Consider the following 14,478-nt stretch of genomic DNA (forward strand, 5'->3'; position numbering starts at 1 on the left):
GTTTAATTATTAAAATTTACATAATTGGATGCAATTGAAAGTGAGTATATAGGTTTGGACTAAGTTGAGGTTTCCCCCCTTCAATTTTCAGGCAAGGTGGTTTTGTTAATGAATGAAGAATCTGTCACAAGGATCCAATTGCATAAATAAATACCTCTCCGCTGCCACTAGAACCTTTGGATGTGGGTCAAACCAAATGTTATTTCAAGCGAGGAAAGGAGCGGCATGTCGTTGATCCACCCTAGCAGAAATGGTTCGCTAAGTTGACATGTCGGCTGGTACCGAGTTAAAGAAGAAGGGAAAAAACGACCCTGCTCAAGCCAAAGCCAGCCATTGTTGAAGGAAAGAAAGTGAAGATGGGAGGAGTGAGACAGAGAGCGATGACAACAACACTTCCAAAGCTGATACAAAGTCTCCGAAAGGAATGCCCAAAGCCAAGAATAAAGCAGTTGCCATCGCTGAGACGCGCTTTCTCTCTCTACGATCAGATCAATATCATCGACAACGTCCCTGAAGACCAACTCCGTTTTCTAGGGTATTATTAATGATTTCCTCTATATTTTAGTAAATCAATTTTATAATTTATTCAAATAATCAAAAGCCTTTTTTTTTTTTTTTGGAAGGTATACTGATACGGGATTCAGAGTGAATGGGGTGGAGTATGAAGGTAGCTTGCTTTGTGTGGGCAACCTGCTCACCTCTTGGGCACCCAGTTCCTTCTCTCAGATTACTCCTGACAGGTCTCGTCTCTTCCCTTCCTTCCTTTTTCTTTTTTTTTCCCTTTCTGGGTTTCTTTTTTATCTTTCTTTTATTAAGCCATCCCATCAATAAGTGCTGAGGCCTGAGGGTACTTTTTTGTTCACATATAAGGGGCATTGATAAAGATTATTAAGTTTTAGTTACTGTTTTATAATGTTCAAAACCATGTATTCTTTCTTGGTAAACTGATAACTCGTGCATATTCGCAATGAAAATTCAAATGTCAGGCTTTTTATTTGCTCCTTTTTGTGACATTTCGTCATTGTTGTGGCCATTTTGCAGTTTATCCATCTTTCAAATTGTGCGGCCTATACCAGGTGAGAGAGTGGGAGACTTCAATACCATTATATAAATGCGATTCTATAGGAGTGTTGTTTTAGCACTTTTACTTGATTTATTCCTTGGCTCATTGCATCCTGCTTAAAATCGCTAATAATGTGATGAGAGAAAATCATCTGAAACACAACTCATGCTCATTTTTCTATTGTTGCATGCTCTCATGCTATTTAGTAATTTTATTGTTTGTTCACATAAAACATTAAATTCATATTGAATGTTTGATCCCAAGTTGGCTTGGTGGACAATTTTTTGTCGGGACTCCAACTGTGGGCACAATTAGAGTTGAGGAGGTAAAGTTTCAAACATGTCTTTTGTAATCATAGACGCTGAAGGATTGGTGGATTTTAATTAGAGGCCAATGAGGGGAAGGACTAGTGAATTTTAGTGCAAAGACTAGCGAGGGGAAAGTTGAAGTTTGTCGAAATCCAAAGAGGAGGAGACGTAAAAGAAGAAGACATTTTGTGGGGATGAATCCAAGCATGCTACTTACAATGGACAATCAAAAGCAAAGGCTAAGGGCAAAGGGTTCATAGCCAAATTCAAGTTGCTTTATTTGCAATGGAAAACACTTTGCAAGGGATTGCCTAAAAAGGGTACAACTTAAGCTGTAAATAGCACACATTAATCCATACTAATTGTCATAAAGATAAAATTTTCACACAAATTTTAGCCCATTGTGTGACAATCTAATCCCCTTATGCTCAACCTTTTTCTCATTAATTCGCTCGTGTTTGCCTATAACTAAGTGTTTCACTCGCCCGAAGAGGATTTCCTCATTCTTGTTGTAAACAAGTGGAATATACATGGGCAAATGAACAAAACAATGCACAAAAATTATAGAAAAAATCTCATTTTTTATTATACTTTTAACAAAAGAATTACATAAGCCTTGTGTGTGCTATGCACTTAACTTGCATGTTATATAACATTTTATAGTTTATTTAAAGAAAAAAATAAGCAAGTTACAAATGCAGTTGGAGTCTGATAGGGTGGAGAGACTACACTAGGCAACCAAGGAAGACATAATATGTACGAAGCTAATTGACCTCATATGAGAAGGGACAATATGACATTGTTGGTTGGAGAATGGCCTTTTTAATGCAAAAAGGGGTTAGATATATGTTCTAAGTGGGAAGCTAAGGAAGCACTTCATGTCAGAGACTCATGACCCATAATGAGCAGGCTATCCAGGACAAGAAAAATGTTGGTTCTCTTGTCCCAAACATATCATTAGCTGAAGATGGAAGAAGTCATAGAGTTGTAAGCAAGACATGTCTTATGTGCCCACAGGACAAAGTGCTGCGGCAAATAGAAGTAGGCTTGTTTCAGCCTATGCAATTCCAGCAAGACCTTAGGTATCGGTTTTGATAGATTTTGTTGTGGGGTTTTTGAAAGATGATGGAATGAATGTTGTAATGATGGTTGTTGACATGTTCACTAAGTATGCAATAGTCATTGCCACTGCGACAATATGCTAGGCCAAGGTAGTTGTGGGGTTCTACCAAAATGTGGTGAAATATTTCAGAATTTCATTGGACATTGTCAACGATTGTGATGTTTGATTCACAAGCGAATTTTGGACAGCATGTTTAACTTGAATGGAACTAGGCTAAACATGGGCAGATGAAGAGAGTGAATGCTTTGTTAGAGGAGTGCATGAGACATGTGATGACAATGCAATGAAACTAGTTAGAGTTGCTTAGTTATGCTACAACCTCCACAAATCTTTAGCAACAGAAGCAAGTCCATTCGAGTTTACTAAGGACTTGCACCAACTCGAATGGACTTGCTTCTGTTGCTAAAGATTTGTGGAGATAGTGATACATAGATCTGGTGTGAAAAGTCCAACTACATGCAAGTTTACTAAGGAGAGGCTTGAGTTGTTTGAATAGGTTGATGATAACTTGCGTAAAGTGAGCAAGAGGATGCAAAAGTGCGCAGGCCTGAAGAGGTGACCCCTGGAGTTTGGCAAAGGTGACAAGGTGTTGTTCAAGTTAACTCTGCAAATTTGGAAGAAAATCATTGGGCAGAATAGGGATCGTTGGTTGCATTTAGGTTAAAGTTACTGGAGCGGCTAAAACTTTATCCCATATTCCACATGAACTATTTGAAACCATTCCATGAAAATCTAGTGAGAAGCAAGTCCAGCAGACACCTCCTATAATTCAGAAGTAGTTTGACAATAGGATTGTCACAATCCTGAATCACCGCATTCTTGGTCATGTATAAGAAAAATTGACGAACCAAATTCTTGGTGAAGTGGGAGAAGAGAGGAAACAAATTTGTGGTAGTTTGAAGACAAAGTACAAAAGTACTTCACATCTATATCCCGACGAGGGTGTCAGACTCTTCTAGTAAAGGAGGTTTGTTAGAGGCCTAGTTGCAAGGGCATGCCAACAAAAACATTGTAACAAAGGACGCCATAGGTATTGACAATTTGTATGAACAATGACAAAATTAGCAGGCAACATGCAACAGTATGTGCGAGCATTGGGTTAATGCCTTGCAGGAATTCTGACTTGGATCATAGACTGTCCAAGACAAGTAGAAACACGATAATTATAGCAACATTGGTGTTGATAGATTGGCCTAATGGTTTTTGGGAGGCAAACTAGGGAAGTTGCAACAGTTATCGGCAGTTACTTATTGGAATAAAACCAGCCCAAACTTGTAATTATCTATTAAAAAGTTTGTTGGAAATTAGCAAGATAGTTTCCATTTGTAACTTACATATTTTGTTCTTTAAATAGGCTGTAAAATGCTATATTGGAAATAAGTTATGTGCATAGAGCACACACAAGGGGCTTGTGTAATTTCTTCGTCAAGAGTTTAAAAAAGATTGTGATTTTTCCTATAATTGTTTTGCATTGTTCTTCTCATTTGCGTATGTACATTCCGCTTGTTTACAACAAGTAAGAATGGGGAAATCCTTATTTAGGGAAGGAAACACTTGGTCGTAGGCAAACATGTGTGAAAAATTTGTGAAGGAAATCCTTTTTTCGGTGAGCATGGGTTGAGTCTAGATTACCGTACAATGAGCTAAAATTTGTGTGAAAATTTGCCATGTGATAATTGATAGAGTAATGATGAAAAAGAGATTACCAGTGAAAAATATATATGAATTGTGCTTCATTGGATGTTGGATGTTGGATGTTGGATGTGGGAGGGTACTATATATGAATTGTGTTTAATTTACCCCTTTCATGCTAACAAATGTATTTTTGGAGACTGGGCAAACTGACTAGAAGACTTTTATTAGTGACATCTAATCAAAATGTGTAGTGACAGCATGTCTCACCTGAATGGTATGTTTCTGAGGTTAATAATACTAGAAGGATCCATGCGTTGCGCCATACTTATGGATGAAATTCCTGCTATATCCACCATTCACTTCTGCATGAGTTTATTGTTTGACGAGGCATAGCAAAGGAGATTTCTTTGTTGCTTTCCTGTGGTGTTATTTACTTGCTCCTCGCACCATGATGTGCCCAGCTTGATCTCTGTTTCCTTTTAAAAAAATGTTCTTAAGCTATTCCATGGTTTTGCCCTTGTTTCCTGGAAAATGGTTTTTGAAAAGTGCACAGTCAAACCAATATTCATGGAATGTTGATAAATATAATGCAGCATTTACCACTTAGAGTGCAACAGAGTACATAAGGGGCAGACTTATTCCAAGTGTGAATTCAGGAACTTAGGATGTAGCATGGTCATGTTGAATGGCAATGCCATGTTGGACTGGTAACTAGATAATATAAGTTCCTTAATTAGTATTTCATTGACTTGATTATAAAATGACTACCTGTGATACTAGCAGTGTGAAATAATTGGGGAATATTTTAACTAGAAGTTTCACTTAGTGTTTGTGAATTTTTGGATTTTAGTTTTCCAACTATACTTGATTGTTAACAAACATCTAATAATTGGATCACTGAGAGTTCTTTTCAAGATTTATCATCCAAAGATATGAAATGCTCTCTCAAGTAGGTGTGGAAAATTGTCATAACTTACTGTGACTCTGCTGGTTGCATTATAAATGTTGTTATGACTCCTGACTCCCTTTGCTAGCCGATTCACCTGTGAATTTTTGTTTCAGAGATTTTGATTCTTGGTTGTGGAAGATACACTCAACCAGTAGATCCTGAACTTAGGCGCTTCATTCGGTCTACTGGCATGAAGTTGGAAGCTGTTGACTCGGTATTCTTTTTTATATAGCTTTTTGTATGTATGAGAAAAAGTAAACCAAAATTTTGAAATGACTAGCAATGAGTTTAAACAATGACAAACTTACATACCAAGTTTGTTTGATCCATATGAATTTTGTAATTGTCTATGGAATTTTCCAAATTCTAAATTCCCTTCTTGTAATCTCTGGATGATTAAATAGCAGTAAATCTTCTGTTTGGAAAGGAAAAACCTGATAACCTTCCCAGAAAAACTGATAACAGATGTTAAATGCATTCCGCCCGCATTTTAAACTTGATGAAATGTTGCTGACTTCCTCTACAATGTTTACTTTATTTTGTTTCAGAGGAATGCTGCATCAACCTACAACATACTGAATGAGGAAGGGAGGTCCGTGGCTGCTGCACTTCTCCCATATGGAGTTTCTTCATAATGCCTAAATTCTTGAGTTGCATCCTTTTCCAGTCAAATCTCCATGATCACTCGGCTGATTTCACCTTTATTTCACGCGAGGCCTCTGGAAAGTTCTTAACTTTACTACATAGCCAGTAGCGACTTGCATAAGATTGTCAATTTACATGTATTTAGAGAAAGGTTTTTGTTAGGATGTGTAATATTCTGCATTTCTTGTGCTGATAAGAGAGGCTCAAGCTGCAAATGACTGTACGGACCTTTGAATATCATCCTTTCCTTTTGATTTCCTTGCTGGTTGTTATTTATTTGTTTATTATCAGCCTTCTTGGTGGGATGTTATGCTGTGATCTTGAAATATTGGTATTTTTTCACTAATATTTTGGGTGAGAGGTTGTTAGACCCTATCATTGATTCAATGTCCACGTTACGATACTTGTGAAATGGGCAATAACTCCATTACTTTTTTCTTGTTCTTGTTCTTGTTCCTTGTTATTTGTTTAGTGGAGATTTCATCATTTTTAAGAATGGGTTTCCTATTATTCGATAATTATCCCATTTCTACAGCTATCCAGCCATAATAAATACATGATGTTTACATTCCAAATATAAAATGATAAATAATTAACACATTTTTAAAATTTGCTTTTTTTTTTCCATTCATATTAGAAATATGTATTTGGTAAGAACATGAAACCTCATGGTTGGGATGACAATGTATGAATTTCATAGTTTTTGTCCTGCGCTGCACTGCAAGTTATATTAAAAATATTTTAAAAATAAAAAAATTGTTTAGATCACAAAAAACTCAATTTATCAAGTCAATCTTAAATTCTCTTAACCCAACTTTTTATTTAGCTCAAGTTTAAAATTAACTCAAGCGAGAATTGGTCTAACATGATGTTTTTAACTTGACGAGTCTAAATACAATCAAGATAATCAATAAAAAATATAGTTTAACTTGAAAACATTTCAAGATGATATTTTTTTTTTTAATAAAAACATCTACATATGTAGGTTGACTTGGGTTTCTCAGCTTAACTCGCTAAACCTGTGAGCTAGATCAAGAACTTTACTGGGTTTAACTATTTTTTACTTAATAATATGAGAACAAAAATAAACACTTGTAAAATTGAGTATAAACCAAATATATGCACAATTGTTTTAGACTGCGATAAACTCATAGAAAATAAATCAAAACAAAATTATAAAGACCAATTCAAAATCAACAAGATATGAATTGAAAGATGAAACTTAAAAACATAGATCATTTGACATTGTTATTAAACTAAATCCAGCAGGTCAACTTTGAAATCTTTTTACTTGACTCATTGCCTAACTTAGGTTCAAAATTAACTTGGGAGTTGCTCTTATTTGACCCAATCAACTTGACGTGTTTAAAGGCAACCAAGATAATCATTTAGAGTGTGGTTTGACTTTAAAAAAAAATTCAAGATTATATTTTTTATATATATTGAAACAACAATATATTGTATCGACTTATGTTTTGCGGTTTAACTCTCCAACCATATAATCCGGATCATTAACTCCATCGATTTTTAAATCTTTATTCTTAAAAATTATTTTTTATTTAATAATATGATAACAAAAATAGACGTTTACAAAATTAAATATCAAATAAATATCAAGATGTTTGTTTAAAATTATGATAATTTCATAAAAGATAAACCAAAACAAATTATGATAACCAATTCAAAATCAATAAAATATTAAATGATAAGATTAAAAAAAAAAAAAAAACATTCCATTGGAAGAAGAAAAATTTGATGATATATTTAAAAAAAGAAAAAGGAAAAAAATGGTCCATGAATAGTGAAGAAGGTAGGGAAAAACCCAACTTTTTTTTTAATATATTAGTTAATTTCTAATTGTATTGAAAATTTTATATGATACAATTTGGTCCAAAAAATAAAATTAAAAGAGAAAAACGGACCAATTTGTTAAAAAAAATAATAAAAAAAAAGAAGAAAAAAAAGTACCAAATCAAAAGGAGAAAACAATCCAAGTACTAATCTAAATAAATAAATAAATCAAGTCTTTTAGCATGTCTAGATAATACTTTCCTTGTTCCTCCTTGAGATTTAAGAGGGTTTGGGTCGATGAAAGAATTTTTCTCCATCAAGTTTGTTGGTTTTCTATTGATAAAAAGATTTATTTATCTAAATAACTAAATAAACATGAATTTTTCCTTGTTTGTTTTGGGATTACAATATCACATTTAATAGTTAATATAAAAATAAATATTGAATTTTATCATAAAGTATTGCATATATAAATATAAATAATTAAATAAAAAATTAATTGCTTAAGAAATAAATTTGATTAAAAAGCCAATATATATAATGGAGTTTAAATTTCTTGGCTTCCTTTCTTATTTGTAATTTTTTTTAAAGTGTTTTTCATACCCACTCATATGGGTGGATAACCACCAGAATGATTAATTTTGCCTTAAGGAATTAACACTTTTTTTTTTTAATGATATATATGCAAATTGACACTAAAAAACAAAATTGTTAAAATCATGATTTTGACATGATTAATTTTAATGACATGATTAATTTTTCCCTAATATTAACATCTTTTTTGTTAATTATTTGCAAATAACACTTACAAACAAGGTTGTTAAAATCATGATTTTTAACATGATTTTGGCGTGATTTTGCCATAACGTGCTTTTCATGCCCGCTCATATGGGTGGATAACCAACATGATGATTAATTTTTCCCTGAGGTATTAACACTTTTTTTTTTAATGATCTGCAAATTGACACTCACAAATAAGGTTGTTAAAATCACAATTTTGACACGGCACGAGAAATGCAATACAAACTCGAATCGTAAAAATAGATTGTAAAATCGTAAGGAATTTTAAAATACATTAACAAAAACTTCATGCTTCAAATAAAAATTCATACATAGTTCAAAAATTTTTTTTTTCTTTGATAAAATGTTAGAATTATATAGATTAAAAAGTCAAACTATTTGAAAAACCAATAAAGCTAATATACATTTGTACAAAACAAGCCAGAGGAACAGGCTCCCAACAAGAACAAAGAAAAAAACAACCTAAAGAAACAATCCTTCAATTATTTTAGGAACTCAAAACAGGGCCATGGATAACAGAAGGAAACACAAGCCAACTACACAAACCATCAGCACATAAATGCTTAAGTGCAATTACACAAAATGCCAGCAGCCATAAACCAGAGACCATAAACCGACAAAGAAAAAGCAGGCAGGCCCAGCAGCAAAATGAGTCACGTGAAGCCAATATGCATGAACCATGCATTAATGTAGCGGCAATTCATAACGAGAAAGCCATAAACAAAGAACACAGGGGGGAAGGGCCCCTACTGCAAGCAACGTGCACGTCCAAGATATCACCATGCATGGCCAAGACTGCACCATGAACAGACTAACCAGAAGGCAAACAATAAGCATGAGAAAGACTAGCCATGAAGGACCGAGTAAGAATCATACAGAGGGCATCAACAACCAGCAGCGGCCAAACCAGCAGAAGACAAGCCTAAGAAATAACACCTGCTACACGTCCAAGATGATCACCCTATGGCAAAGTCAGCATCCTTCTGCCAAAACGAAACCAAGATTGTATCTTATCCCACAAACTACCCGTCCAATTCCATGGGATTCTTCCTCACACATATCCATCTTATGCTTCTTTATGAGGCTAACAACCTCATGCTGCTTGTGTGAGGGGATCTACTCGGATTAAGCATTCCCCCGATATTCCAGCTGAAATTGATCATCTATTTGCAGGGAAGGGGAAATCTTTCCACTACGACCACGGCTGCTTCTGCTTGTTTTGCGAGTTCGAACTCTACTCTGGTTACCGACATCTTCATCGACGAAAAACGTCCGTCGGCTTTCTTTCTGTCGACTTTCTTTTCATCGATAATTCCACATTCCGTCGCTATATCGGTCGGAAACACAAAAAAACATTTGCCAATGATTTTACAGATGGAATTTGCGGGAAAAAAAAGTTTATCACTTGAAATATACCGACGAATTTTATTCCGTCGATGATATCGTGATTTACCGACGACCACTTACCATTGGTAAATTTTTCACTGAGTGTTTGAAATACCAATCAAATATATATGTCTGTACATTCGTTGGTAATTGTGGAAGCTACTGTCAAATGCCAACGGATTCATTCCGTCGATAAAGTTGTCGGTGAGTGTATGAAATACCAACCGAATCTATTCGTCTATAAATTCATCGGTGAATGTGGCATCAAATGCAGACGGATTCGTTCCGTCGGTAAAACCCTTTATAATAGCTTTTTCTAAATTTGTTTTATAAAAATTATTTAGAATAAATAATAATAAATTAATTGTAATAAAAACCAATTATGCAAATAAAATTTGTATTAAACATCAAAAACAAAAAATCAAAGTTAAATAATATTCATTACAAACTGAACGTGTTTCAAAAAAAATATTAAATGAAATTTTAAAGGTAAATAATGTTTATTACAAATTAATATAAAGGTGGAGCTGAAGGAGGAGGAGTAGGAGGCTGGTGGTTATACGGCCAAAAAGGATTAGGCGCACATGTTCCACTATGTGATGCCATGTTCATGATCATTTCACGAAGTTATTCATAAGCTGCTTTTTGTTGTTCAAACTCCGCTCATTGTTGTGGTTGAGACGCTTTGAGTTGTGTGTACTCCGTTGATAGGTGGTTGTATTTTTCGGTGAGCTAGGCCGTGTGTTGTTGCAAGGCCACGAACTCCTTCAATTGGGAGCTCCCAACAATTGAAACACTACGGGCCGACCGCAAGTTGTCAGCCGTAGTGTTGGAGAGCCCGTAAACCTGATTTTTATCAGGTCCACCTAACGATCCAACCTCCATCTACAAATCCGAATCGAATTTTGGATGGGTCAAAGTATCGTCCCCGTATCTCTCCCTCAATTGATTATTATAGGTCTCCTGAAAATAAGAAAAGTTATCATCATATTCAATTCAATAAACATAATAACTTACAAGATAAAATGGTTGAACAAACATACTGACACGACCAAAAGATTGATGTCTTCTCCCAAGTGTAGGAGTGTCGAAGTAATAAATAACCCGGCTACACCAGAGTCGAACCACATGAAGGTTAATTGTATAAATTATAGATAACAATAATATAACAATAACAATAACAATAGTAATAGTAATAGTAATAGTAATAGTAATAGTAATAATAATAATAATAATAAAGAAGAAGAAGAAGTTGATGAGAACTTTGAGATGTAAGATTAATATAAGGATTAAACAATTATAAAAACAAATGTTAAGGTTAGAGGATCTATTAATGGTATTTCAAACAAGTATAGTATAAACTCTTCTTACTCAACTGGAAACCACATACAAAGGAGGTTCCAATCAGATGATTTGTCATTAATAGCTCATTATAAATTATTAACATGATCATATTAATTATCTTATTTACGTAACATCAAACTTTTAAATATTGCTAGGAATTCATTATGCTAACTTATGTTAACAACAAATCAAGTTCCTTTCATAGCACAGGTGTAGGTAATACCATACGGTTGGGCTATGAGAGTGCCAAGCATTTGTTATACCAAGTGTTATAAAACACAAATCTAGATTAACAAGCAAGGTATTAAGAATTAGTAAGATAAAAAGATAAGACATGTTAATATTAAACATTAAGGTCTATGTTAAGTTTACACCATACTTATTCTTACACCATTAGTGTAACCTTTTCACCTTGACATAATAAACTTAACTAAACATAATGAAGAATAGAAACATAAATAAACAAAACAAGAATATAAATAAGATACAAGTTAACTAAGTAAAGGAAAGGAAATGAAAAGCATAAACAAGATATTAATGAAAGCAAAACTTAAGAATTACAAAAAAAATAAAAATAAAGAGAGAGATCAAGAACAAGTTCTTGATCTGAAAAACCAAGCCCTAAATGCATGGCAAATGCCTCCTTTTATAGGCCAAAATTTGGAACTATTGATTTGATGACTAATTGTTGAGTGGGTGGCCAACTCTTGACTTGGTGAAAATCCTTATCTTTTTATCTGAATAAAACATCATTGCTAGCATTAGAACTTGATCCACCTATACTATGAAAGTTATAGGAAATTGTCTTAGCTTTCCAGGAAAAAAAATTGAGGTTATTTGGACTTTTAGAACTCGAGATATGGGCTAAACAATGAATAGTGTCTGGGTTGTATGACAGATTCGGACTTCTCCACTGTTGCTATAATTTGAACTTGAAAACGGCCTTTTTAAATTTTGGACTCCACATGAAAGTTGTAGGCCTATATCTTACCAAATCTATGTAAAAAATTGAGATTATTTGGACATCTAGAACTCGAGATACGACCCAATTACCGAAAAGTGTTCTAGTTTGGACTGCACCAACATCTCTTTTCTAAGTTTGGCCCTCTCTTTGTCCTTTCAATTTCAATACTTAAACTCATCAATCAATCATTTCATTTATGTGATAGGCCTACATTTAAGATGAACATTTACCATAAATTAAATGAATCTTATATTATTAGGTATGTTATTGTAAAACATGCTTTAGTTAAAGAGTTATTGATACTTCAAGTGCAAAATGATGATATAAAAACTTGATAAAATGCACTTTTAAGTACTAATCACATCTCCTAACCAGCTTATTACTAGTCCCTAGTAATTAAAGCCTTAAAATAGAAAAATAATTTGCAAATTCCACAAAACAAGGCATTCATCATAAAAATTTTATTAATCTATCCAGATAAACAAACTCTCATCAAATTCATATATCTACTCAATACCTCTTAAACAAGATATTAATAAACCTTTCTTTTGTGCTCAAAATATCAACATATAGTTATGGGCTTTACTTGGAAGGAAACAAATTTTTGTTCTAATGTTTAAGGTTAACTTCCTTGGGTTGAGATTATTATTTTTTTTTAATATATAAATACAACTTAAGAGATAATGCATTTTTAACCCATGTAACGAGCTTTCAACTAATGACTCCTAAACCAGTTGGTCTTAGGGCATTAGGTGTTGAGACACCCCTATGAGCTTAATAACTCGAGTTGCAGATACTGATACATAGATAGTGCAATGTTTGATTCCCTTAAGCTTTTCTCCTCAACCCATGTAACAAGCGTTGGGCCAATAGCTCCCAAGTCAATTGACTTTAGGGTATTAAGTGTTAAAACACCCCTTCGAGCTTAATTGCTTAGGTTAGGGAGGCTACGAAACCAAACTTATCCATGTTTTTAATATCATTATAATTTTTTTTTCTTTTTGAAAAGCATATTATATACTATCAATTTCCCTTAGTTGTTACCTTTAACAAAAGAACATAAATAGTGTAATGATCCAATGTGCAACCCACAATCATATGTTAAAGTGTGTTTGTGAAAATGATGTTTAAGAATACTTGTTAAATGATCATATGAGCATAATCAAGTGATAACAATACCAGAGTTTGTAAACCTGAATATTTCAAGAAGTATTCTGATAGACCTTATTAAGAATGTTTACTAAGATGCGTCTTAATAGTCACTTTAACAAAAGAACTCCTTTTACTCTGTCATCCTAGTAACAATAGTTTTGCAAATAGTTTATGAAATAGAAAACACAATTTTTTTTTAATATATCAACTACTACCCTTTCCACCCAACCAAAATGAGACATTGTCCTCATGTTTTAAGGTAGAAACATAGAGTATAGAAGACATCACCTGAAATAGCGAACACTAACAAACCTAAAACATACTTAAACAAATTAAGAAAAAACAAAACACAATAATAAAATCAAAAGACACAAATTTTTTACAAACGCAGGCTCAAATCCAATCTAATCTTTTTACGGCTTTCCTTAGTTGACCAATTTATACGACTCATGGAAGGATCAATTACAAGGATGAAAGATTGTAGTTGATCAATCAATTGTTCAGTAGTAGGAGCAGAGATTATGATTTTTCGTGCCAAAAATGTTAGAAATTGTTGTTCCACAGCATGATCAAGAAAAGACAACAACTTATCATAAAAACCATTAACATTTAACAGACCTATGGGTTTATGGTGAATGTACAGTTGGGCCCAAGAGGAAATATGAAAGATCTCTTCCAATGTGCCTAGACCATTTGGTAAGGTAATGAAGGCATCAACATGGTTAAACATTGCATTCAGTCGATCAGACATTGTGGGGACCTTTAATTCCTCTCCAATTATTTTTCCAACGATGTCCCCTTGTGCTAAAGCTTTGGGGACAACCCCCAAAACTTGACTACCTCCTAAAAATACAGCTTTTGACACTCCCTGCATTAACTCAAGGTTGCCTCCTCCATACACTAAATAAATCTTTCGCTCAACTAGCACCTGTCCAAGATGATTTGCTGATTTTAAAAACTCCTTTTCTTTCCTAGGACTGGATCCACCGAAAACACAAATATTGTTTATGTGATGACTTCTATATATGTTGAATGTATGGGTTGAGTAGAAATGAAAGGAAGGAAGAGAAGAATTTATAGATGAGAAATTAAAAATGCAATCATACCACCTATATATAGGCCAGTTGTACTCTCTCTCTCTCTCTCTATTTATTTATTTATTTATTTTGAAAAAGTATTGTTATGTATAGGTAGTTGTAATTGTGGCTCACATCTTTCCTTGGTTTTACGTCCAAGGAGTTATTAATACTTCAAGTGCAAAATGATGATATAAAACCTTGATATAATACAGTTTTAAGTACTAATCACATACCATGA

The 14,478-nt window shown here is 33.7% G+C and overlaps 1 protein-coding gene across 1 annotated transcript; it reads left to right on the forward strand.

Annotated features, from left to right (window-relative positions):
* Positions 1-270: 270 nt before the first annotated feature.
* LOC118045232 (uncharacterized) lies at positions 271-5,981 on the forward strand. Its single transcript, XM_035053814.2, has 5 exons — positions 271-535; positions 624-740; positions 1,042-1,076; positions 5,192-5,292; positions 5,627-5,981. Exons 1-5 carry the CDS (start codon positions 357-359, stop codon positions 5,711-5,713), a joined length of 519 nt encoding a protein of 172 aa, XP_034909705.1. The 5' UTR covers positions 271-356; the 3' UTR covers positions 5,714-5,981.
* The last annotated feature ends 8,497 nt before the right edge of the window (positions 5,982-14,478 follow it).

This window comes from Populus alba, chromosome 14 (genome assembly GCF_005239225.2).
Source record: "Populus alba chromosome 14, ASM523922v2, whole genome shotgun sequence".
NCBI lineage: Eukaryota > Viridiplantae > Streptophyta > Magnoliopsida > Malpighiales > Salicaceae > Populus > Populus alba.

What these genes read in the sequence shown, in the direction of transcription:
- LOC118045232 (XM_035053814.2), top strand. Translation starts at nt 357, where the DNA reads ATGGGAGGAGTGAGACAGAGAGCGATGACAACAACACTTCCAAAGCTG. An exon ending in AATTGTGCGGCCTATACCAG is followed by an intron (nt 1,077 to 5,191) that starts GTGAGAGAGTGG and finishes TTTTTGTTTCAG; the next exon opens with AGATTTTGATTCTTGGTTGT. An exon ending in AGTTGGAAGCTGTTGACTCG is followed by an intron (nt 5,293 to 5,626) that starts GTATTCTTTTTT and finishes ATTTTGTTTCAG; the next exon opens with AGGAATGCTGCATCAACCTA.